Source organism: Anabas testudineus, chromosome 24, assembly GCF_900324465.2.
Source record: "Anabas testudineus chromosome 24, fAnaTes1.2, whole genome shotgun sequence".
NCBI lineage: Eukaryota > Metazoa > Chordata > Actinopteri > Anabantiformes > Anabantidae > Anabas > Anabas testudineus.
Window position 1 is genome coordinate 3,203,117 of NC_046632.1, and position 24,312 is coordinate 3,227,428.

Sequence of the window (24,312 nt, forward strand, 5' to 3'; positions counted from 1 at the left end):
TCTGAAGACTTGTTAGATAATCATTAAATGAGGACTGTACTCTAATGTTTCTATTTTTTTAAAATACAGGATACCACTATTTTTAAATGTTACAAATTACCTGAAGTCTCAAATCTTATCCTATATAAAGATTAAGTGTATTTCTATTTCTACAAATAAATGCAATCATATTTATTCATATTTAGTAGCAGTTAATGAGACTTCAGGCCTTCTATGTATTTGTGGTAGTTTGTCTTTTAACTATATAGTACTTCATGTAGGCAAACTTTACTTGCATCAAATTCGATTAGAGGTTGTTTCTCTTAATCACCTGGGGGTTTATAATGATATATTAATGTTAGCTTGTTCCTCCAAATCAGTAAATGTGTGAGCTACAGAGCCAAAACAAAGCTAAAAGAGGTTAAATGATGAGTAAATGATAATATCCCTCAATAAATCTGGGACAATAGACAGATATATTAAAATTCCAGCAATTTAATAACATATTAAATAATATGTGCATCAAAATCCTTATGTATTTGTCTGCACAATCATTATTTCTTTCATTTTTTAGTGTGCTCTCTGAGCAGTGGTGGTTTCCAGTGCAGATGTGAGGATCAGTATCGTTGGTCATGTGACCAGTCTTTACTATACGGGGCCTGTGATAACATCACAAATGATACATATGGATGCATCAATATCATGGATCGTGAGGGACAGCTCTGCCAATCTGTTGCTCTCTACAGTAAGTTCCCTTGCTCTCTACTGTTGCATTGTATCCTGTCGGTGATGTGTCCTTTTCAACACTCAGTCTCAAACACAAACATAATCAAAGTGTAAACACAACTTTCTCTATATTTATGTGTGTGTGTTTGTGTGTGCAGTTTAAAAGTGTCTGGCTATACTTCCTTTACCTTATTTTTGCTTACAGACTTCAAAGGTTGTCTTTCTACAACAGGATCTACAACACCAAGTAAGACTGGAAGAGTTTAAAGATAACACAGCACTGATTACAAGTGACATAATCTTACCGCTGTAGTTTCTATTTGACCATTTCTCAATTCCCTTCTGTCTCTTTGCAGCGCCTTCAGTTCCTCAGCACATATCTATTCAGTTGAACATTTCAGATGTTACAGTAATAAATGAAGCAAGAGCTCTTCTCAGCAACATCACGTTTCCTATCAGCATCAACAACCAAGTGCAAATCTACAACATCAACATTTCTAAAGGTAGGATTAATGACTTTAAATAAAAAATAAATAGCATTTTAGAGTCTAATGTTTTTTTGCATGATCTCAATAGATTTCCACTATTTGTACAAAGTTAAAGGTATGTTATAAATAGGCTGTGTACACAATCTGACTGGTTTTATTTTAAAATGGTATATAGGCACAGATTGCAGATACTTTGTTGGTAGATAGTAGTATAATACTAATAGACTTATATAGCCTTATATATATAGCATATTTACAGCAAAATGTTCTATTCAGATTCAACTCCTGTTTCAACAATAGAAGGCAGCAGTACAACAGCTCCAACAACATCAACGATAACAAGTAAGAACAACACAATTATTTATTCATAAAAAAAGTGAAAGGTGCTTTTTTTTATGGAAGCCCTTAGAGGCAGGTTAGACAAAATGAAAAGTAGTGATCCATTCTCTAAGTCTGATCTGTTTTCCGCTTTGCAAGTTCATGATCTAATCACAGATAAGATTAATCTGTTTTTCCATTTGTAAAATGCGTGGAAGATACTGTATGTCTTTTCAGTTGAAAAAACATTTTGCCAGAATTGTATATTTGTTTAATGTAAATGCTGTACATTATTATATTATAGTATTATAACATATTATGAATTCAGTAAAAATCTGACTGTAAAGATCACACAATCCTTCTGGCCATATTATAAAGCATAAAATGGTAATGGGCTAGAGTTCATTACTAAACAGCAAATGCCTTTAAAACACACAGATTACAGATACTTTGTTGGTAGATAGAATTGATCATTATATCTTTGTCTACAGTCTGCTCTGTGGTTACTTTGAAATACAGGAATAATACTAATGGACTTTTTATATAGCACCTTTCATGTACAGTGGCCTTACTGGTCAGGATTTTGAAACCCTGACCTATTTGGCTTCTCTAAGCAAAGTAAAGACCAATGCTGCGTATGTACTCGTTAACGTTGGGTTGATAAAAAACATGGGTATATATGCAGTAGATGGTGCTTTAGGGCTTTTGAAACACTCCTCCACATAAGACCGAGAATCTGCTCTGTACTGGCCTGTTCACTTTGTAGAAAAAAAAAAGATTTGTGTGCTGGTTTGAATTGTTGTAAAGATGTAATATATAAAATAAATCAGTTGAGGACCATCCTGAGAAACTTCAGTTACCCTATCGTCATCAGCAGCCAAATACAAACCTATGACATCAACATTACTACAGGTAATCCCATTCATCATTAAATCTAAGTACTCAAAGTTAAACATTTACTGTAAACTTCAGAGTTGTCAGTTATTACATATTCTCATTCATTGTGTTTTCCTGACAGTGTCAAGAAAAAGTATATGAACCTTTTGGAATTTAATAGTCATAAAATGTGATCTGATCTTCGTGTCAGTCAAGTCAAGAGTATTAACAATTATAATGCAACTATAATTACACAAACACTTCACAGCAGTATTGCAAACAGTTATTGATTTCAAGGTTTCACATAATTTTTCCACTTTTACTTCAATATAGACATGAAAGATCTGATTCTTTTTTGTCTTATTGTACAAGGCATATTCGATTTGTTAATATTCTTGACTTAGATGAAAATCAGATCATATTTTATGACAATTTAATGCAGAAAACCATGAAATTCCATGTGACTGTATTTTAAAACATGTCATGGGGACAGCTAGTAACTAGTTTGTATGCTTTCACTTTAGCATATGACAGGCATGTTCTCAGTTGAGTTCAGGTAATTGACTCGGCTACTAAAAAACTGTCGATTTGCTAACTTTGAAATAATCTGTGCTTTAGCACGATGTTTGGGATTATTATCTTTTTGAAGGATAAACCACTGACCAATGAGAATGTATTTTGATATTACTCCTAGTGGTTATTTCATCAATGATAAGTAAGCCAGCTCCTGTAGGAACTACAGTGAGGGAAAAAATTATTTGAACCCCAGCTGATTTTGTAAGTTTGCCCACTAACAAAGAAATGATCAGGCTATAATTTCAATGGTAGGTTTATTTGAACAGTGAGACACAACAATGACAAAAAAAATCCAGAAAAATGCGTTTCAAAAAGAGTTATAAATTAATTTGCATTTCCATGAAGGAAATAAGTATTTGATCCCCTATCCGTCAGCAAGATCTCTAGCTCCCAGGTGGATCTTATACAGGTAACGAGCTGACATTGGCAGCCCTCTCAGCTCGTTACCTGTATAAAAGAGACCTGTCCACAGAAGCAATCAATCAATCCAGATTCCAAACTCTTCACCATGGCCAAGACCAAAGAGCTTTCCAAGGATGTCAGGGACAAGATTGTGGACCTACACAAGGCTGGAATGGGCTACAAGACCATCGCCAAGCAGCTGGGTGAGAAGGTGACAACAGTTGGTGCAATTATTCGCAAATGGAAGAAACATAAATTAACTGCCAATCTCCCTTGGTCTGGAGCTCCATGCAAGATCTCACCTCGTGGAGTTTCAATGATAATGAGAACGGTGAGGAATCAGCCAAGAACCACTCGGGAGGAACTTGTCAATGATCTCAAGGCAGCTGGGACCATAGTCACCAAAAAAACAGTTGGTAACACACTACGCCGTGAAGGACTGAAATCCTGCTGTGCCCGCAAGGTCCCCCTGCTCAAGAAAGCCCATCTACAGGCCCGTTTGAAGTTTGCCACTGAACATCTGACTGATTCAGAGGAAGACTGGGTGAAAGTGTTGTGGTCAGATAAGACCAAAATCGAGCTCTTTGGCATCAACTCAACTCGCTGTGTTTGGAGGAGGAGGAAGGCTGCCTATGACTCCAAAAACACCATCCCCACTGTCAAATATGGAGGTGGAAACATTATGCTTTGGGGGTGTTTTTCTGCCAAGGGGACAGGACAATTGCACCGCATCAAAGGGAGGATGGATGGGGCCATGTACCGTCAAATGTTGGGTGAGAACCTCCTTCCCTCAGTCAGGGCATTGAAAAGGGTCGTGGTTGGGTACTCCAGCATGACAATGATCCAAAACACACGGCTAAGGCAACAAATCACTGGCTCAAGAAGAAGCATATTAAGGTCATGGAGTGGCCTAGTCAGTCTCCAGACCTTAATCCCATAGAAAATCTGTGGAGGGAGCTGAAGGTTCGAGTTGCCAAACATTGGAGAGGATCTGCAAAGAGGAGTGGGCCAAAATCCCCCCTGAGATGTGTGCAAACCTTGTGGCCAACTACAAGAAACGGCTGACCTCTGTGATTGCCAACAAAGGTTTTGCCACCAAGTACTAAAGCACGTTTTTCGAAGGGATCAAATACTTCTTTCCTTCGTGGAAATGCAAATTAATTTATAACTCTTTTTGAAACGCATTTTTCTGGATTTTTTTTGTCATTGTTGTGTCTCACTGTTCAAATACACCTACCATTGAAATTATAGACTGATCATTTCTTTGTTAGTGGGCAAACTTACAAAATCAGCTGGGGTTCAAATAATTTTTTCCCTCACTGTATATTCAATGTGCCCAGGCTGTAACACCCACAACACTGGATTTCTCAGACGGAGTGGTATGATTTGTTTATGCTGTTCCAAAGCTTGGGTGGCTCTTCTGAGTACTTAAGCGAAACCGTAACCTGACCAACCTGTTTTTTTAGTTAACAAAACGCATCTATTTGACTTCTGAAGTGTTTCTGATCTCTCAGTTCATGCTGGTGTTTAGAGAATATTCATTATTACAGAGAATAACAGACAATCCTGTCACCTACCAGTATACTCCTCCATTATGTTCCAACATAGCCCGTAAACAATTTATAGTCATTGGCGATACTGAACCTTAGAAACAGCATAATTTTTTTTTTTTTTTAACGAGATATAAGATTTGAAAATTCTTTATTTTCAGTGTTACTGTATAACATAACATTTTCAGACACAGCAGCTGTGGTTCTCACATGTTTGAGAAGTACAACTGCTGTTATGTGAAGTATTTATTTTGCATACTCAGTTTTGAGATTGTTGATAAAACTAAATTCTCTTTACTTAATGTTTGTTGTATTTTCAGCTGCTGGTGTGACCATCCAAAACACTGGAGCTAGCTCAACATCAGCACCTATTTCTACAACAGCTTATACTGCTGTCCCTACCACTGTCCCTACCACAGCTTTCAGTGATGTCCCTACCACTGTGCCTACAACAGCTATTACTGCTGTCCCTACTACTGGTAATATAACCACTACTACTGCTGTCCCTACCACTGTCCCTACCACAGCTTTCAGTGATGTCCCTACCACTGTCCCTTCGACAGCTACTACTGCTGTCCCTACCACTGTCCCTACCACAGCTTTCAGTGATGTCCCTACCACTGTCCCTTCGACAGCTACTACTGCTGTCCCTACCACTGTCCCTACCACAGCTTTCAGTGATGTCCCTACCACTGTGCCTACAACAGCTATTACTGCTGTCCCTACTACTGGTAATATAACCACTACTACTGCTGTCCCTACCACTGTCCCTACCACAGCTTTCAGTGATGTCCCTACCACTGTCCCTTCGACAGCTACTACTGCTGTCCCTACCACTGTCCCTGCCACAGCTTTCAGTGATGTCCCTACCACTGTCCCTTCGACAGCTACTACTGCTGTCCCTACCACTGTCCCTACCACAGCTTTCAGTGATGTCCCTACCACTGTCCCTTCGACAGCTACTACTGCTGTCCCTACCACTGTCCCTACCACAGCTTTCAGTGATGTTCCTACCACTGTGCCTACAACAGCTATTACTGCTGTCCCTACTACTGGTAATATCACAGCTACTACTGCTGTCCCTACCACTGTCCCTACCACAGCTATCAGTGATGTCCCTACCACTGTGCCTACAACAGCTATTACTGCTGTCCCTACGTCTGTCCCTACCACTGTCCACGCTGCTGCTATTACTGCTGTCCCTACTACTGGTAATATCACAGCTACTACTGCTGTCCCCACCACCGTCCCTACCACAGCTATCAGTGATGTCCCTACCACTGTGCCTACAACAGCTATTACTGCTGTCCCTACCACTGTCCCTTCGACAGCTACTACTGCTGTCCCTACCACTGTCCCTACCACAGCTTTCAGTGATGTCCCTACCACTGTGCCTACAACAGCTACTACGTCTGTCCTTACCACTGTCCCTACCACAGCTATCAGTGATGTCCCTACCACTGTGCCTATAACAGCTATTACTGCTGTCCCTACAACAGTCCCTACCACTGTCCACGCTGCTGCTATTACTGCTGTCCCTACCACTGGTAATATAACAGCTACTACTGCTGTCCCTACGTCCATCCCTACCACAGCTATCAGTGATGTCCCTACCACTGTGCCTACAACAGCTATTACTGCTGTCCCTACGTCTGTCCCTACCACTGTCCACGCTGCTGCTATTACTGCTGTCCCTACCACTGGTAATATAACCACTACTACTGCTGTCCCTACCATCGTCCCTACCACAGCTATCAGTGATGTCCCTACCACTGTGCCTACAACAGCTACTACTGCTGTCCCTACGTCCATCCCTACCACAGCTGTCAGTGATCTCCCTACCACTGTGCCTACAACAGCTATTACTGGTGTCCCTACGTCTGTCCCTACCACTGTGCCTACAACAGCTACTACGTCTGTCCTTACCACTGTCCCTACCACAGCTATCAGTGATGTCCCTACCACTGTGCCTACAACAGCTATTACTGCTGTCCCTACAACAGCCCCTACCACTGTCCACGCTGCTGCTATTACCGCTGTCCCTACCACTGGTAATATAACAGCTACTACTGCTGTCCATACGTCCATCCCTACCACAGCTATCAGTGATGTCCCTAACACTGTGCCTACAACAGCTATTACTGCTGTCCCTACGTCTGTCCCTACCACTGTCCACGCTGCTGCTATTACTGCTGTCCCTACCACTGGTAATATAACCACTACTACTGCTGTCCCTACCATCGTCCCTACCACAGCTATCAGTGATGTCCCTACCACTGTGCCTACAACAGCTATTACTGGTGTCCCTACAACAGTCCCTACCTCTGTCCACGCTGCTGCTATTACTGCTGTCCCTACCACTGGTAATATAACAGCTACTACTGCTGTCCCTACGTCCATCCCTACCACAGCTATCAGTGATGTCCCTACCACTGTGCCTACAACAGCTATTACTGCTGTCCCTACGTCTGTCCCTACCAATATCCACACTGCTGCTATTACTGCTGTCCCTACCACTGGTAATATCACAGCTACTACCGCTGCTCCTACCACCGTCCCTACCACAGCTATCAGTGATGTCCCTACCACTGTGTCTACAACAGTTATTACTGCTGTCCCTACCACAGCTACTACTGCTGTCCCTATCACTGCCCACACAACAGCTGTCACTAACACTGGTAATATCACAGCTACTACTGCTGTCCCTACCACTGTCCATGCTGCAGCTATTACTACGGTCACTACTACTGGTAATATCACAGCTACCACCACTTTCCCTACCACCGTCCCTAACACAGCTATCACTGCTGTCCCTACCACTGCCTACACAACAGCTGACCCTAACACTGGTAATATCACAGCTTCAACTGCTGTCCCTACCACTGTCCATGCTTCAGCTACTACCGTTGTCCCTACCACTGTCCATACCATGGCTATTACTGCGGTCATTACCACTGGCAATATCACAGCTGTCACTGCTGTTCCTACCACTGTCCCTGCTGCGGTTATTACTACTGTCTCTACCACTACCAAAACAACTGCTACTACTTCTGTCCCTACCGCTACCCTTACCACAGCTAATGCCTTTACAACCACTACAACTGTCCCCTCTTCAGAGATGTCTACATTGGCTTCTGCCACCATCCCCACTACAAGGTCAACTACTACCACCCTAAGTACAAATACTTCTAGTACTCTTTCATCAACTATGACAACTGCTACAACAGTGCCAGCAGGTATTGTTATACTTGTACTTAGTTATTGTAATTGTAAATTACAATTCATTAAAAAAACAAACAAAAAAAAACAACATAAAATAAAACCTTGATTTAAACAATGCAGGTGTTTTTTGATGTCTTTAAATCGAATCAAAATCAGGTTTTTCCATGTTTTTTTAACCTTGTTTTTAATTAACAGTATTGAGTGTGGAAATGTCAGTCAGATTAAACATGGAATACAAACAAGAATTAAATGATAACACCAGCTCTGCATACAGCAACCTTACATCAAGGATTCTTCCAGTGGTAATAATAATGTTAATACCGCACTCAATTTTAAAATGTACATTCAGTTTGTGCTGCTTGATGTTAATATTGCTTCTCTCAAACAGTTAATAAGGCAATATCAAGGAATCACAGGGTTTGTTGACGTTTTAGTAAAACAATTCAGGTAGGGAAAAGCTGGAAGTAGCAAACAATTATTTATTAATTATTTCTATAATGACTTGAAAATCATGAAACAATCATGACACATATCACAACTCTGGCTTCTGATTTTTCTTGCAGAAATGGAAGTGTGATTACAGACTTTGTTGTTCGGACAACACAAATTATTGCAAATGAACTCAATGCTGCAAATCTAACACTCCCAGAGGCAATGCAATCTGTTGCCCCTGTCATTGGCTCAGTTTCTGCATTTTATAACAGTGAGTAAAAAAATTATAGCATTTTTTAAATTTGGACTAAATTCCAAACTGATCTCTCTCCTTGTCCTCAAAAGGTCCAACGCCAATCAGCATTCCTAATCTCACTTATACTGGTAACAGCATGACGCTGACATGTGGAATATTTTCTGGAAACATTAACATCGGACACATTTCTGGTTCTGTGTGGAAGTTTAATGGACAGCAAATTAATACTGGTGGAAGGATCAACATTGCTACTGGCGATGTTTCAAATCTCACAGTTAACAATATAATTCCTGCTGATGTGGGTAAGCCAATGCTATTTAATGGATAGTCATTTGTCAGGAAATGACTTAATGAACTATTCATTTTATATTATAATTCATTATTGTGAAAAAACTAACATTGTCACTTGCTGTGTTCTAAAAAACTCAAATGAACAGTCTGCATCTCTGATGCACTTTACACTGCTTTTTATTCACCCATTCACTCGCAAACACAAGCATACACTGATGACAGAGCTGCTACAAGCAACTTTATTGAGCAACGGCAGCACTGTCAGCTTAGCAGTCATTTTGTACACAGTACCAAAATACTTAATGCATCTTTTATTAAAAGTAATATATAAAATATATAGATGTAATCAATATCAAATACTTAGTCACAGCAATAGTGACTAATTGAAGGAACCTTGACATACTTGCAGCTATCCAGTTTTGCCATGTGTTATACTGTCCTATTGAAATATTAGCATATACTCAACTATCTGTTAACAACAGGACTTTATGAGTGTACCTTGAGGAGCAGTGGCATGGATTTTCTGCAGTCAGGAGTCGTAACAGCAGATCAAATCAAACAGGCTCCCATTTTGCAGTTACCAAGTCAAGTAAATATTCAGTGCATGCAGGGACAGACAATACTACATCCACTGCAGTGCTGTGTTCAGCAGCCCTACACAGTCCAATGGTTTAAGGACACAACCAATTTGAACTCAAGTAAGTATGAAGTAATGTTTCAACACTGTGATTTAGGAAGGTGGACATGTCTATTAATGGTTTGTCTCAATATAAACACTGTTAAATGTTCACAGCTTCTACAAACCATGTACAAAAGTACTGCGTCATGTATAATTATCAGCTACCAAGCTGCAATGAAACACACGAAGAGAAGATATCTTTTACATGTAGGGTGGATAACCTGCAAGGTTATGAAATGACAACAACAGTGACTATTTTCAGTGACGGTAAGGACAATTTTTATTACACAATTTGTTTTGTTTATTTTTCCTTTCTTTTTATAAATAATTTATTGAACTCTTAGCTGATGATACTCAGTATGTGACTGGGCGAGCAGGTGACATATCAGTCATTCTAAAAGAAATGACAAATCCAAGAAAGGAGTTTATCTTTGATTATTTTACTGTGTCAATGTCTATACTCCTCTCTCTCTTTTTGTTTACTGACTTCACAGAGTTTCCACTTATACCTACTTCACCACCATCACCACCAGAAAGTAAGACTGCAAGATCATATTTACTTAGAAAAACACAAAAGCTGTAAAAAGTGGATTAATGGTGTTTTTTTTGTTCCAGTCTCTGCAGCTCCTTCAGTCTATGCCTACGTCATATCCGTTGACTTGAACATCACAGATGTTGCAGTAATAAATCAGCTGAGGACCATTGTGAGCCACATCAATTATCCAGTGTTCATCAGCAACCAAATACAAATCTCTGACGTCATCATTAATACAGGTGGGATTAATATCATGGGACATAACTCAGTAAAAATGGAACCTGTGCAATCAATGTTACCTGCTGCTGGAAATGCACAGTTTTACATTTTTTGAAAGATTTTCAGGCTGGTACAGTTACAACATGCAGTTTTAAAGTGTCAGCACCTATACTCATCTCTGTTATTGTTTACTGACTTTACAGTTTTTCCACTTACAACTACTTCAACATCATCAACACAAGCAAGTAAGACTGCAAGATCACATTTACTTAGAAGAGCCCTGATAAAACAGTACAGAGCAGATTTAAGTTGTTTAATATTTTCAATCTCTGCAGCTCCTTTAGTCTATGACTACATCATATCTGCTGAGTTGAGCTTCTCAGATACTGCAGTAAATAATCAGCTGAGGACCATCCTGAGCCACATCAATTACCCCATCATCATCAACAACCATATACAGATATATGACATCAACATCACTACAGGTAGGATTCACAATTCTAGTTACGTTTAGACATGAAACATGTAATGTTGTACGATACATATTTCAGTTAGCAGCTCGTGTTGTCAGTTTGGCCAAATTTCTTCTTCTCCTATTTTTTAACTTTTGATTGTTTAGAAGTTTTTTTTAACATGTTTTTTTTTAATCAGTCAGAGAATGTTTTATTTAAATAGATATATTTAAATAAATGCGTATGTGCAATCTTCCCTACAGCTCCTGCTGATGTTTATGAATACATCATTTCTGTTGGATTCAACGTGTCAGATGTTGCAGTAATAAATAAGCTGTGGACCATCCTGAGCAACATTAGTTACCCTATCATCATCAGCAACCAAATACAGACCTATGACATCAATATCACTACAGGTAATCCTCATTAAATCTAAATACTCAAAGTTAAACATTCCTTGTAAACTTCAGATCTGTCAGTAAGAATAAAATAATAATAATAATAAATTCATCCATAGAGTACTTTTCTAAACATATGTTACAAAGTGCTTCACAAAAGAGACAAAAACATATGTAGCCCAACAAGATCAACTTGAGGAAGCACTAGGCAAACAGTGGAGAGAAAAAACTCCCCCTAGAGGAAGAAACCTCCAGCAGAACCAGGGTCAAGTTAAACGGCCATCTGCCTCGCCCGGTTGGGGTGCAGTAAACAATAAAACAAACACAACTTACAACAATTACAGAATCAGTCCTTAGGAAAACTGGTTCCAATGGAAAGGCATTCTTAAGTTAATGGGAAGTCTTCCTAAATAAAAATTTAGGGTCTTACTTTAAAGAAGATCAGAAAAGGCTCACTGGTAGAGGTGTATGTTAAGGAGAGACTTAAAAGATGTTACTGAGTCAGCTGATCTTATTTCTTCAGGCAGGCTGTTCCAGAGTTTGAGGGCTCTAACTGAAATGAGACAGAGTAACAAATGAAGATGAATGCACTAAAGCAGACAAAAAACTGATATACACACTAGACATACAAAGTACCAACAAAAGCCCTGCTCAAAGGCAGGTAAAGACAAACTAACACTGAGAAACAAAGTCCAAAGGGAAGAAAACAATGAACCAAAGAACAAACAAACTGGGAGTGAAGGTGTGTGATCTAGTCAACAAACTAACAAAAATCCTGAGTCCAAAAATGGAGTCCAAAGTGTAACAAACCAGCAGCAAACAAAAGACTGAGGGGAGCTTATAAAGGGATGGGGACAAACAGGTAAAATGAATCAGTCAAAAATGAGTCTGGTGAAGTCCAAATATGGGAAAACAGGAAGAGGCAGGAGAACAGGGTGAGAGCAGATGACAAACAAAACAAAACCAAGAGAACAGGGACCAAAGGGAGGAACTGTAACAGAAACTGGGAGGGGTTGGGTTTACTAGCATGTCAACAGTCTGAAATAAAAACTTTGGATTATGGAAGTGAGCAGTGATCAGGTCTGAGAAGTATTTCGCTCTGGCATTCTTTACCGTCGCATTGTAGTGGAATAGTGAGACTTTCATAACTTCATAATGCACTTAAGTCCCTTTTTCCTCCATATTCGTCTGCTTTCCTACGCTCAGCTTTACAGCTACGAATGCTGAGATCTATCAAAGGCTGTTTGTTGGTGGCTTTAGGGGACACAATTGCAGTTTTAAAGGGAGCAGCTGTCACTAGTGCAGAGGCCAAATTATTATTGAAAAAGCGAACAATATCATCAACATGTGATGCACAAGACATACCCTGCTCCAACATAGAAAAGGTGCTAGTGAACTTTGCTGCTGACTGGTTACTAAATAGACAGCGTTTAACTGTGAATTTTTGAGGTACAGTGATTGGATGAAGACAAGTATCAAATAAAACACATTAATGATCAGAGATGGAGTCCTTTAACTCAATGGAATTTAGAGTCAATCCTAAAGTGAATATCAAGTCAAGGGTATGCCCCTGGCTATGGGTGGGACCTTTGAAGTGTTGAACCAGGTTGAAAGATTCAGTAAGACTGATAAAATCATTTGTATTAATATTATTATCTAAATGAAGTTAAAGTCTCCAGCAATAATTATCTTATCATAACAGCATTATCATAACAGCAATGTCAGCAATATACTCAGAGAAAAGTTACAGTACAACATACAGGAACAGAACAGTGGATAAGAAATGACAGAGTTTCAAAGCTGTGAACCTGTTTAAGTGATAGCATTGAGCATTTGAATTTCACCAGCACCCCGACCACTTAATCTAGGGAAGTTCAAATAAATAAAATTAGGGGGACAGAGCTCTTGCAACTGGATATACTCACCTATCCTAAGCCAAGTTTCATTTAAGAAAAAAAAGACTAAATTCTGAGAGAGGATAAGGTCGTTTAGGAGAGATGCTTTGTTAGAAAGAAATCTGACATTTAGAAGACCGAGTCTTTTATTAGAGCCATTAATATTAGTACAGGGGTCGGTCAGAGGCTTAACAAGAATGGGATAGTTTCTTTGCACTGCTCTGTAGACTGTTTGCTGTCTGCCATTGATAAGAACTGGAATAATATTGACACCGATTGGAGAGACACTAGCTGAGAGAGAACTTAGATGAGTGGGGCTCACAGAACAGAGAGGGGAGGGGAGGGGAGCAGATCCGTGAGATGAACGTAGGGGAGGATCTCCATTAATTACATATTCTCATTCATTGTGTTTGCCTGACTGTCCTGACAGTGCCAAGAAAAAGTATATGAACCTTTTGGAATTTAATAGTCATAAACTGTCATAAATCTTCTTGTCAGTAAACTCAAGAGTAACAACAATTATAATGTGACTACCAGCAGTACCACACGCAGTTAATACTTGAAAAGTTTCTGTACTTTTTCTACTAGCACTATGAGGTTTTTACTTCAATATAGACATAAAAGATCAAACTTTTGGTCTTATTGTATTAGGTACATAATATTTGTTTAATTTTAACTTAGATGAAGATCAGATCATATTTTATGACAAAATAATGCAGAAAACCATGAAATCCCTTGTGACTGTATTTTAATACATGTCACGGCCAGCACTCCAAAAAAAAAAAAAAAAAAACAAACAAAAAAAACACCTGTTGCTACAGCAAAATGAAACACAACTATAGGCTTACAGTCATTACAAGTATAAAGCAACACTGTCTACCAAAAAGTATGTTTCTATGTAAGTAAACTGCTCATTTTCGAATGGTGAATGGCAAGGAGATGGTTTAGTGGATGGAAGATGTAAATATGTGCAAGACAGATAAATGACAGACCCGAGTTTGAGTCCAAAGTCCCATGTCAGGTTGAGTTCATATGGTTAAAGGAGGTAGGTTATTTAATTTGCATGTTTGCATATTTTCACTTCAGCATATGACAGAAATGTTCAGTTAAGTTCAGGTTGGGTGATTGATTTAGCTACTAAATAACTGAAGATTTGCTAACTTTGAAATAATCTGTGCTTTAGCACAACGTGTGGGATTATTGTCTTTTTGAAGGATAAACCACTGGTCAATGAGAATGTATTTTGTACTACTCCCAGCGTGTATTTTTTCAATGATAAGTTAGCCAGCCCCTGTAGGAGCTATGTTCAATGTGCCCAGGCTGTAACACCCACACAACTGGATTTCTCAGTTAATGTCTTATGATTTGTTTATGTTGTCCACAAGAGCCAAAGCTTGGGTTGCTCTTCTGAGTACTTCAGCAAAACCGTAACCTGACCAACCTGTTTTTATAGTTAACAAAGCACATCAATTTGACTCCAGAAGTCTTTCTGGTCTCTGAGTTCATGCTGGTGTTTGGAGAATATTCATTATTACTGTGAAAATTCTTCATTTTCGGTATTACCATTTATAATAACATTGTCAGACAAAGCAGCTGTGGTTCTCGCATGTTTGAGAAGTACAACTGCTGTTATGTGAAGTATTTAATTTGCATACTCAGTTTTGAGATTGTTGATAAAACTAAATTCTCTTTACTTCATGTTTGTTGTATTTTCAGCTGCTGGTGTGATCATCCAAAACACTGGAGCTAGCTCAACATCAGCACCTATTTCTACCAATGCTCCAACCACAAACTTCCAATCACAAGGCCCAACTACGTCCACTAAATCCACCAAAATTGCTATCAATGATACTACCACTATCCCTACCACTATCCCTACCACTGTCCCTACCACTGTCCCTACAACAGCTTATACTGCTATCCCTACCACTGTCCCTACCACTGTCCCTACAACAGCTTATACTGCTGTCCCTACCACTGTCCCTACAACAGCTACTACTGCTATCCCTACCACTGTCCCTACAACAGCTACTACTGCTATCCCTACCACTGTCCCTACAACAGCTTATACTGCTATCCCTACCACTGTCCCTACAACAGCTTCTACCCCTCTCCCTACAACAACTACTACTGCTGTCCCTACCACTGTCCCTAATACACCTACTACTGCTGTCCCTACCACTGTCCCTACAACAGCTACTACCCCTCTCCCTAATACACCTACTACTGCTGTCCCTACCACTGTCCCTACAACAGCTTATACTGCTGTCCCTACCACTGTCCATACCATGACTATTGCTGCAGTAATTAGTACTGGGAATATCACAGCTACCACCACTGTCCCTACAACAACTATTGCTTCTGTCCCTAACACACCTATTACTGCTGTCCCTACCACTGACCCTACCACAGCTATTAGCGATGTTCTTACCACCCTCCATACCACAGCTACTTCTGCTGTCCCTACCAATTCCCACACAACAGCTGACCCTACAACTGCCGACACAACTGCTACTACTTCTGTCCCCACAACCCATGCCACGGCTAATACCCTTACAACTACTATAACTACAACCACTGCGACTACTATGGCTACAGCCATCATCCCCACTACAAGGTCAACTACTACCACCCTAAGTACAAACACTACTAGTACTCTTTCATCAACTATGACAACTGCTACAACACTGCCAACAGGTATTGTTATACTTAAAAGAATGAAGTAAGGTAGTGCTTTAGATTGCTTTATGATTTCATAATTATAAATAATATATAATAATAATAATAAAGTGACAATTTATCTAAACTCAAATCAAAATCATGTTTTTCTTATGTTTTTTCATCTTTTTTTAAATTAACAGTATTAAATGTGGAAATGTCAGTCAGATTAAACATGGAATACAAACAAGAATTAAATGATAACACCAGCTCTGCATACAGCAACCTTACGTCAAGGATTCTTCCAGTGGTAATAATAATGTTAATACTGCACTCAATTATAAAATGTACATTCAGTTTGTGCTACTTGATGTTAATATTGCTTCTCTCAAACAGTTAATAAGGCAATATCAAGGAATCACAGGGTTTGTTGACGTTTTAGTAAAACAATTCAGGTAGGGAAAAGCTGGCAGTAGTAAAAAATAATTTCCTGTAAAATATTTCAGAAAAGAATCATGACACAATCATGACACACATCACAACTCTGACTTTTGCTTTTTCTTGCAGAAATGGAAGTGTGATTACAGACTTTGTTGTTCGGACAACACAAATTATTGCAAATGAACTCAATGCTGCAAATCTAACACTCCCAGAAGCAATGCAATCTGTTGCCCCTGTCATTGGCTCAGTTTCTGCATTTTATAACAGTGAGTAAAAAAATTATAGCATTTTTAAAATTTGGACTAAATTCCAAACTGATCTCTCTCCTTGTCCTCAAAAGGTCCAACGCCAATCAGCATTCCTAATCTCACTTATACTGGTAACAGCATGACGCTGACATGTGGAATATTTTCTGGAAACATTAACATCGGACACATTTCTGGTTCTGTGTGGAAGTTTAATGGACAGCAAATTAATACTGGTGGAAGGATCAACATTGCTACTGGCGATGTTTCAAATCTCACAGTTAACAATATAATTCCTGCTGATGTGGGTAAGCCAATGCTATTTAATGGATAGTCATTTGTCAGGAAATGACTTAATGAACTATTCATTTTATATTATAATTCATTATTGTGAAAAAACTAACATTGTCACTTGCTGTGTTCTAAAAAACTCAAATGAATAGTCTGTATCTCTGATGCACTTTACACTGCTTTTCATTCTCCCATTCACTCGCAAACACAAGCATACACTGATGACAGAGCTGCTACAAGCAACTTTATTGAGCAACGGCAGCACTGTCAGCTTAGCAGTCATTCTGTACACAGTACCAAAATACCTAATACATCTTTTATTAAAAGTAATATATACAATATATAGATGTAATCAATATCAAATACTTAGTCACAGCAAAAGTGACTAATTGAAGGAACCCTAACATACTTGCAGCTATCCAGTTTTGCCATGTGTTATACTGTCCTATTGAAATATTGGCATATACTCAACTTTCTGTTAACCACAGGACTTTATGAGTGTACCTTGAGGAGCAGTGGCATGGATTTTCTGCAGTCAGGAGTCGTAACAGCAGATCAAATCAAACAGGCTCCCATTTTGCAGTTACCAAGTCAAGTAAATATTCAGTGCATGCAGGGACAGACAATACTACAACCACTTCAGTGCTGTGTTCAGCAGCCCTACACAGTCCAATGGTTTAAGGACACAACCAATTTGAACTCAAGTAAGTATGAAGTAATGTTTAAACACTGTGATTTAGGAAGGTGGACATGTCTATTAATGGTTTGTCTCAATATAAACACTGTTAAATGTTCACAGCTTCTACAAACCATGTACAAAAGTACTGCGTCATGTATAATTATCAGCTACTAAGCTGCAATGAAACACACGAAGAGAAGATATCTTTTACATGTAGGGTGGATAACCTGCAAGGTTATGAAATGACAACAACAGTGACTACTTTCAGTGACGGTAAGCACAAATTTTAAAATGCAACTACACAATTTGTTTTATGTTTATTGTTCCTTTCTTTTTATAAATAATTTATTGAACTCTTCAGCTGTCACATGCAATGACACTCAGTATGGGACTGGAAGAGCAGGTGACATATCAGTCAGTTGGTGTGATGAAGGCCAAGAGGGCAGCAAGACTGCGGTCTGTCAGTCAACAGGACAATGGAAGCTTATGAGTGACACCTGCATAATGATAATAATCAAGGATTTCCTAATTTATTCAAAGGTAGGTGATAAATTACCTTATCAACTTGTGTATAATCATAAATACTACTAAATAAAAATATCTCTTGAGTAATCCTCTCTTCTGATTAACATTACACAGTGCAGTGTCCACAGACAGTTTGTATGTGACAGTTTGTATGTGGACAATAAATACTGACACTAAATACTGTTTAATATCCAATGGTAGTTTGATATCGCTGTTTAACTGATATTGCAAGTGCACTTATCTGTCACATAAGAACATTTCAAGAGGTTCGCCACAAAAAAAGCACAAAATTTTATTTTAATATTTAACATGAAGTATCTATACCACAAGCAACAAGTAGTAGCGGGTAATAAAGAGAGGAACAAAATAAAGTTACACGGACATACTACTTAAACTGTTATGTACCAACAACATCACAAACTAAATGAGAGAGTGACTTCAAAAACTATTTTGTTTTAACCAGGTCTTAAATCAGAAGACACGGGGAAGCAACAGAAAGATTTGAAACACAGTCATGAATAAAGTAAATAACAAACAAGTGACCACTCAACCAGGAAAACTAAATGATAAAAATTAAAACCCTCAATCCAAACGTGGCAACAAAAAAAATCACTGCACTAACACAGGCAAAAAAAAAAAAAAAAAACTCATCATAAATATAAAGAACAAACAAAAATCAAAGCTATGATGCAGACAAAAATATAATCCAACGAACTAATGCAAAGTACAAAGAACCAACAAAAAAATCAACGCCATAATGCAAACCAAACACAAACTCACCAAGTAGAACTACATACTAACAAACAAAAATAACTGCAAAAGGCAGTAAAGCAGCTCACAAATCGGGGGAACAAAGTCCGAAAAACAAAGGCAAGGTCCAGGGTGAAACAAATGGTGGTGAATCCTTTCATAGTCCATGTGGAAACAATCAACGAACCAATGAACAAATCAACAAATAAACGAACAAACAAACAAACCATGTGTATGTAATAGTGTAGTGCAACAAACCAGTGACGAGCAGAGGACTGAGGGAGCTTTTACATGAACGGGGATACACATGTGAAACTAATCCATGATTAAAGGTCCATGAGAGTGGAGGGTAAGGAAGTCCACAAATAATGGTATGGCAGGAAGTGGCGGGGCAACACGTGAAAAATTGAAAGGAAACAAACGAAACCAACTGAAAGGAGACAAAGGGAGGAATCGTAACATAAACACTAGGCTTAGGTTCCATTCAACACAGCATTTACAATGGGGGCCCTGCAGTCCTAAACAGAGGTTTGTGACATCCCACCCACTCTCTTCCATGGGATTCAGAAATAAGTAGGTTTATGGTATGTCACGTTCCCATTTTCTTTTGGCTGGTAGCTGTTCCTGCGCTGGTGCTCCAGAGTCCAGAAAATATAGTCCTGCCTGAAAAAAAAAAAAAAAAAAAAAAAAATATATATATATATATATATATATAAAATATAGTCACAACTACTTAGAAATATTCGTCCATGGAAGTCTAACTGTATCTGAAGAGACACTAACTTGTAATTTCTCAATAAAAGTACTGTAAATTAGGAACACACAGAATTTAGTTAGCCTAGGCTGCAGATACTTAATTTTACTGCAATTATCTTTTGGAGATGTTAAGAATATATACTGTTGTCTGTGATGCATTGTCCCTTGTATATTAATTGATAATTTCAATGGACCAATATAAGGCCTTAATGTGTTGTGCAGAAGTACTCTATCTACACACAAAATGTATTGTGAGAAAGAAAAGCATTTGTTATGTACATTTTTAGTTTTGAAATATGTGGTGTCACATATTAGTATTTTCAAGGTGTCTTTCTTTTAGGGTTTGGTTGGGGAAGAAGTGTCGTCGTTTGTAGTGAATCTGAGTCAAGCTGTCCATCAACACCAAGCTGAAATTCTTAATTCATCTGCAACCCTATCAGCTATTGTTGACATCCTAAACACTATTGCAAATGTTCCCATTCCTATTAATGTAACTGTCATGGAGGTAAGTTAAACTACAATCCATTTAAAAAAGGTTTGATGTTACACATCTACTTTCATATTTTAATGATATTTGTATGCTCATATTGAAATGTTTCTTCATCTCCAGAATGTACTAAACACTGTTGATGTTATCATTGGAGATAGTGCAAGAGATTCCTGGGTATTTCTGAATCGAAATAACACCAGCAATACCAGTTCAGAGTTACTAGGTTCACTAGAGACCCTCTCTAATCAGCTGGTTGGGGAGTTTACTATTGGGACACAACGGATCCTGCTCAACAGAACCACATTTAACAGCTACTTCGCTGCAGATCTGAACTCCAGCATCATGATAAACATTCCCCAAAACAAAGCTACCAACACCTTTATCACCACCATCAAATTCTCCAGTCTTAATAATGTTTTGCCAACACGGAACTCCACCACCAGCAATGGAACTGTCACTGATGGTGTCATCAATGCAGATGTGGTGCTTGTCAAAATAAATGCAATAATTCAGAATGTCACTTTGAGCTACGTCAAGTTAAACAACTCCCTGCCACTGAAATCACGCTGTGTCTTCTGGAACTTCACACTCTTTCATAATCTTGGTGCTTGGGATGACAAAGGCTGTACATTAGTTACTGACATAAACAACACAGTAACCTGCAACTGTAACCACCTCACATCATTTTCCATTCTGATGTCTGACAACCTTTCATCCATCCCTCCAACACAGGGGGAAACCCTGGATATAATCACTTATGTTGGAGTAGGGATATCTATGGCAAGCTTGGTTATTTGTCTCATTATTGAAGGCTGTGTTTGGAAAGCTGTTACCACAAATATCAGTGCCTTAATACATCATGTTTCCATTGTTAACACGACCCTGTCTCTGTTGATCGCTGACATCTGTTTCATCATTGGAGCCTCTATTGCTAAGAACCCAGCTGAAAACCCAGGGGAGGACTATAATGTACCAGTTGGACCATGTAGCACAGCAACATTTTTTATGCACTTTTTCTACCTGGCTCTGTTCTTTTGGATGCTTGTGTCAGGCCTTCTGCTGTTTTACCGGGTGATCACGTTCTTCTCCTACATGTCCAGGTCAAAAACGTTGGCCATCAGCTTCAGTCTGGGCTATGGCTGCCCTCTGATTATAGCAGTTATTACTGTTGCTGTCACAGCACCAGGACATGGATACATTAGCAAAGACTATGCTTGCTGGCTCAACTGGACTGAGACAAAGGCCCTGCTGGCTTTGGTGATACCTGCTTTAAGCATAGTTTTCATCAACATTTTAATCCTAATTATGGTCCTGTTCAAAAGCCTGAGAAATCGTGTTAGAGATGCCATACAAAGTAATGAAAAACATATGCTAGTGGTCATTGCAAGATGTGTGATCATTTTGACTCCTCTATTTGGACTGACCTGGTCATTGGGAGTGGGAACCATGGTATCGCCAACAAACAGAGCAATCCATATTGCCTTCGCATTCTTCAATTCACTACAGGTATTTATTGAATACAAGGCTGGAATTGAATACCTATGAGGCACCATTATTCTGTAATAAAACATGTTATTTTCTTTCTCTGTGATTTTCCTCAGGGCTTCTGCGTTTTAGTGTTTGGGACACTATCTGATTCAAAGGTATGTTGACTTTATGTTTGCTATAAAGCAGGCTAACATGAGCAGCACGTTATTACAGCAGCAGCTGCTCCTTCTGTTTATACACAGGATATATCCCGGTACACTGTTAAATGTGCATCACCAACCAGCAACAGGCTGGCCTTCTGTGCATTCAGTAGTTTTTCTAATTGTCCAGTCTGTCTGAATCATTCCTGCTGCAGTGACAGGATTTATCCAACCTGTAATAGAAGTAAATAGCTTTGCACGCAGGTAGTTGTTGCATGTGCAAAAATAGTAAGTTGAATGTTTAACGATAAACTAAATACCATTTTCAATTTGACCCGTTAGGTTGGGGTGATTTCATAGCAAATTCCTTCACTGTTTTTTGTTGGTAGTCTGCCCATACAACAAATTGAACCCAAAACAAAATCAGTCTAGATCCACAAACCAAAAAGAAAATATGTGTAAATATAGATAATGGTCAATCTGTACATATTTGACACATAAAAGACAAGTCTTTATTGATCATGTAAAGACAGCTAAATTAAAATAAGTGTATTTGATTGGAGAAATAAGTGCAAAACCAAAAACAGTTATTCACTTTCTTATCAAGAGTTGAATCAGAAGATTGAGACCACTGTGTAAAATGCTAATCATGCTGAATATTTTCTAAAATTCCTATTTGTTGAACACATTTGAATTTTAACAGGCGTAAATGTAATATTGCTTGTAGGTCTGTTCCATCCTCACCGGCTCTAACGAGAGTGAAAGAGTAAGTGTTTTTCTTTGATATCTTAAACCATTACATTCACAGTGCTTAGAATTTTTTAGCCTAATGTGTTCTACTTGAATCTACAGATCTTCCAAATGCTACAGAAAAATAAAGTCTCTGATCAAATTAACTACATATACTCTTCTTTTACTACAGAGTACAAGTTTTAAACATTCCTCTCTGAGAGGAATAAATGGTTTTCGTGGACGAGCATGTAAGTTGTTTTCCATCAACCAGCTTTTCTGCTTACTTATATAATATAGCTGACTTACCAACAATTTCTTTGTTTTTCAGCTGTCTACCATGTTTCAAAAGCCACAAAATTAAATAGCAGTCATAAACAAGATTCATATATTAGTATCTAAACAAATACAAATATTAATGATTTCATGGATAATCCATAAGGTAAATGGTTTCAAAGAGCTTATTTTAATTTAATAATTGTCTGAGTTCAAGTTATAATAATTGAAAGGCTCAAGGCAGTAATTCCTGGATAGGTCTGAATGTATGGCTGCGGATAAAGGAATGATGTGCATCCTCTCAGCTAAAGAAGAGAATCCCATAACCACACAAATTTTGCACGTGAGGCATACCAATTAAAGCTAAAATCTACAACTGATAATTATTTTAACTTTTAAAGTCACATTATTTTACATTAATTAAACTCTTGCCTTGACTACTGTAAAAGTCTTTACACTTGCGTTATTAAAACATCCTTTAATGAGGTCCACATTATCCATTATCCAGATTGTCTCCTGTGTGTTCGTGAGATTCAACTAAAGACTAGAGGTGACTGTACTTTTGCAATTATTGCCCCAAATCTCTGGAATGACCCATCTGAGGATATTAGGTCTGCAGATTCAGTAACTTCTTTTAAATTTCTTCTTAAAACATCAAGCTTTAATCAGAAAGCCTTCCTAGATTTAATTTCTTTCTTTCGACTTCGTGGTAATTTGGTTACGATCTTTTATTGCTTCATGCTGGATTTTATGTATTTGAGTTTCGCTGTGTTCTTTTTTATTACTGCATGTTTTTTTATATTATTGCTTTTTATTAACAATGCCTTCTTGCTCACGTGAAGCACTTTGTAACACACGTTTTGTGTGTGTGGGTGGTAAGGAAACAAAACACAGGACACAGGAGTAAGAGATATAATCAGCATTGTCTCTGTTCTTAGTCAATATTGTTGCTGTATACAAAGACTTTTACACAACCCTTATATAATGTTTGTGCCAAATCCAAACATAGTATGTACATAAAGATAATAATCTTAATAATAATGATCTAATGAGCCACATAAACTACTGGTCCCTACCTATGGAGGTGAGAGCACATAGTGGCCATTAAATTAAATGACGAGATCACATCTGGGCCTGGTGGCACATTCTCTGTTGTACATCTGTGTAATTGACAATGAAGTACACCAAACCATTTGATTACTCAAACGTGATATTGTTCATCACAGTGATATTCACATTTCTTTGTTGCATGTTTAATGCCTCTTTGCACATTTTCATTAAGTTTAAGTTTAACAATTACACATTCATAAAGTCATTACAATATAATTTCTTGTCATTGTTTCTGAACCATTAGAAATGTAATTCAAAGTCTTATTAAACTGCACTGTATGTCTCTTTTGTGTCTGCAATCAGCAGGTCAATAATTTGTGGTGATGAAAACACTGTTTTGCCTTATATTACCATATTGCTTTGATGTTTGTTGTTTTAGGGTGTTTTTTTGAAGCATGGATACAGATGATAACAAGTCCTGTAAATGAAGGTGTTTTAAC

The 24,312-nt window shown here is 38.3% G+C and overlaps 1 protein-coding gene across 1 annotated transcript; it reads left to right on the forward strand.

Moving 5' to 3' along the window:
- The first annotated feature begins 15,514 nt into the window (after nucleotides 1-15,514).
- LOC113149576 (adhesion G-protein coupled receptor F1-like) lies at nucleotides 15,515-23,941 on the forward strand. Its single transcript, XM_033325871.1, has 14 exons — nucleotides 15,515-15,991; nucleotides 16,156-16,262; nucleotides 16,349-16,407; nucleotides 16,520-16,659; nucleotides 16,734-16,946; nucleotides 17,418-17,633; nucleotides 17,729-17,881; nucleotides 17,970-18,148; nucleotides 19,980-20,144; nucleotides 20,250-21,635; nucleotides 21,731-21,772; nucleotides 22,485-22,523; nucleotides 22,680-22,737; nucleotides 22,818-23,941. The coding sequence occupies exons 1-14, from the start codon at nucleotides 15,583-15,585 to the stop codon at nucleotides 22,886-22,888; spliced, it is 3,237 nt and encodes a 1,078-aa protein (XP_033181762.1). The 5' UTR covers nucleotides 15,515-15,582; the 3' UTR covers nucleotides 22,889-23,941.
- Nucleotides 23,942-24,312: the final 371 nt, after the last annotated feature.

What these genes read in the sequence shown, in the direction of transcription:
- LOC113149576 (XM_033325871.1), top strand. Translation starts at nt 15,583, where the DNA reads ATGACTATTGCTGCAGTAATTAGTACTGGGAATATCACAGCTACCACC. An exon ending in TGCTACAACACTGCCAACAG is followed by an intron (nt 15,992 to 16,155) that starts GTATTGTTATAC and finishes TTAAATTAACAG; the next exon opens with TATTAAATGTGGAAATGTCA. An exon ending in GTTTTAGTAAAACAATTCAG is followed by an intron (nt 16,408 to 16,519) that starts GTAGGGAAAAGC and finishes TTTTTCTTGCAG; the next exon opens with AAATGGAAGTGTGATTACAG.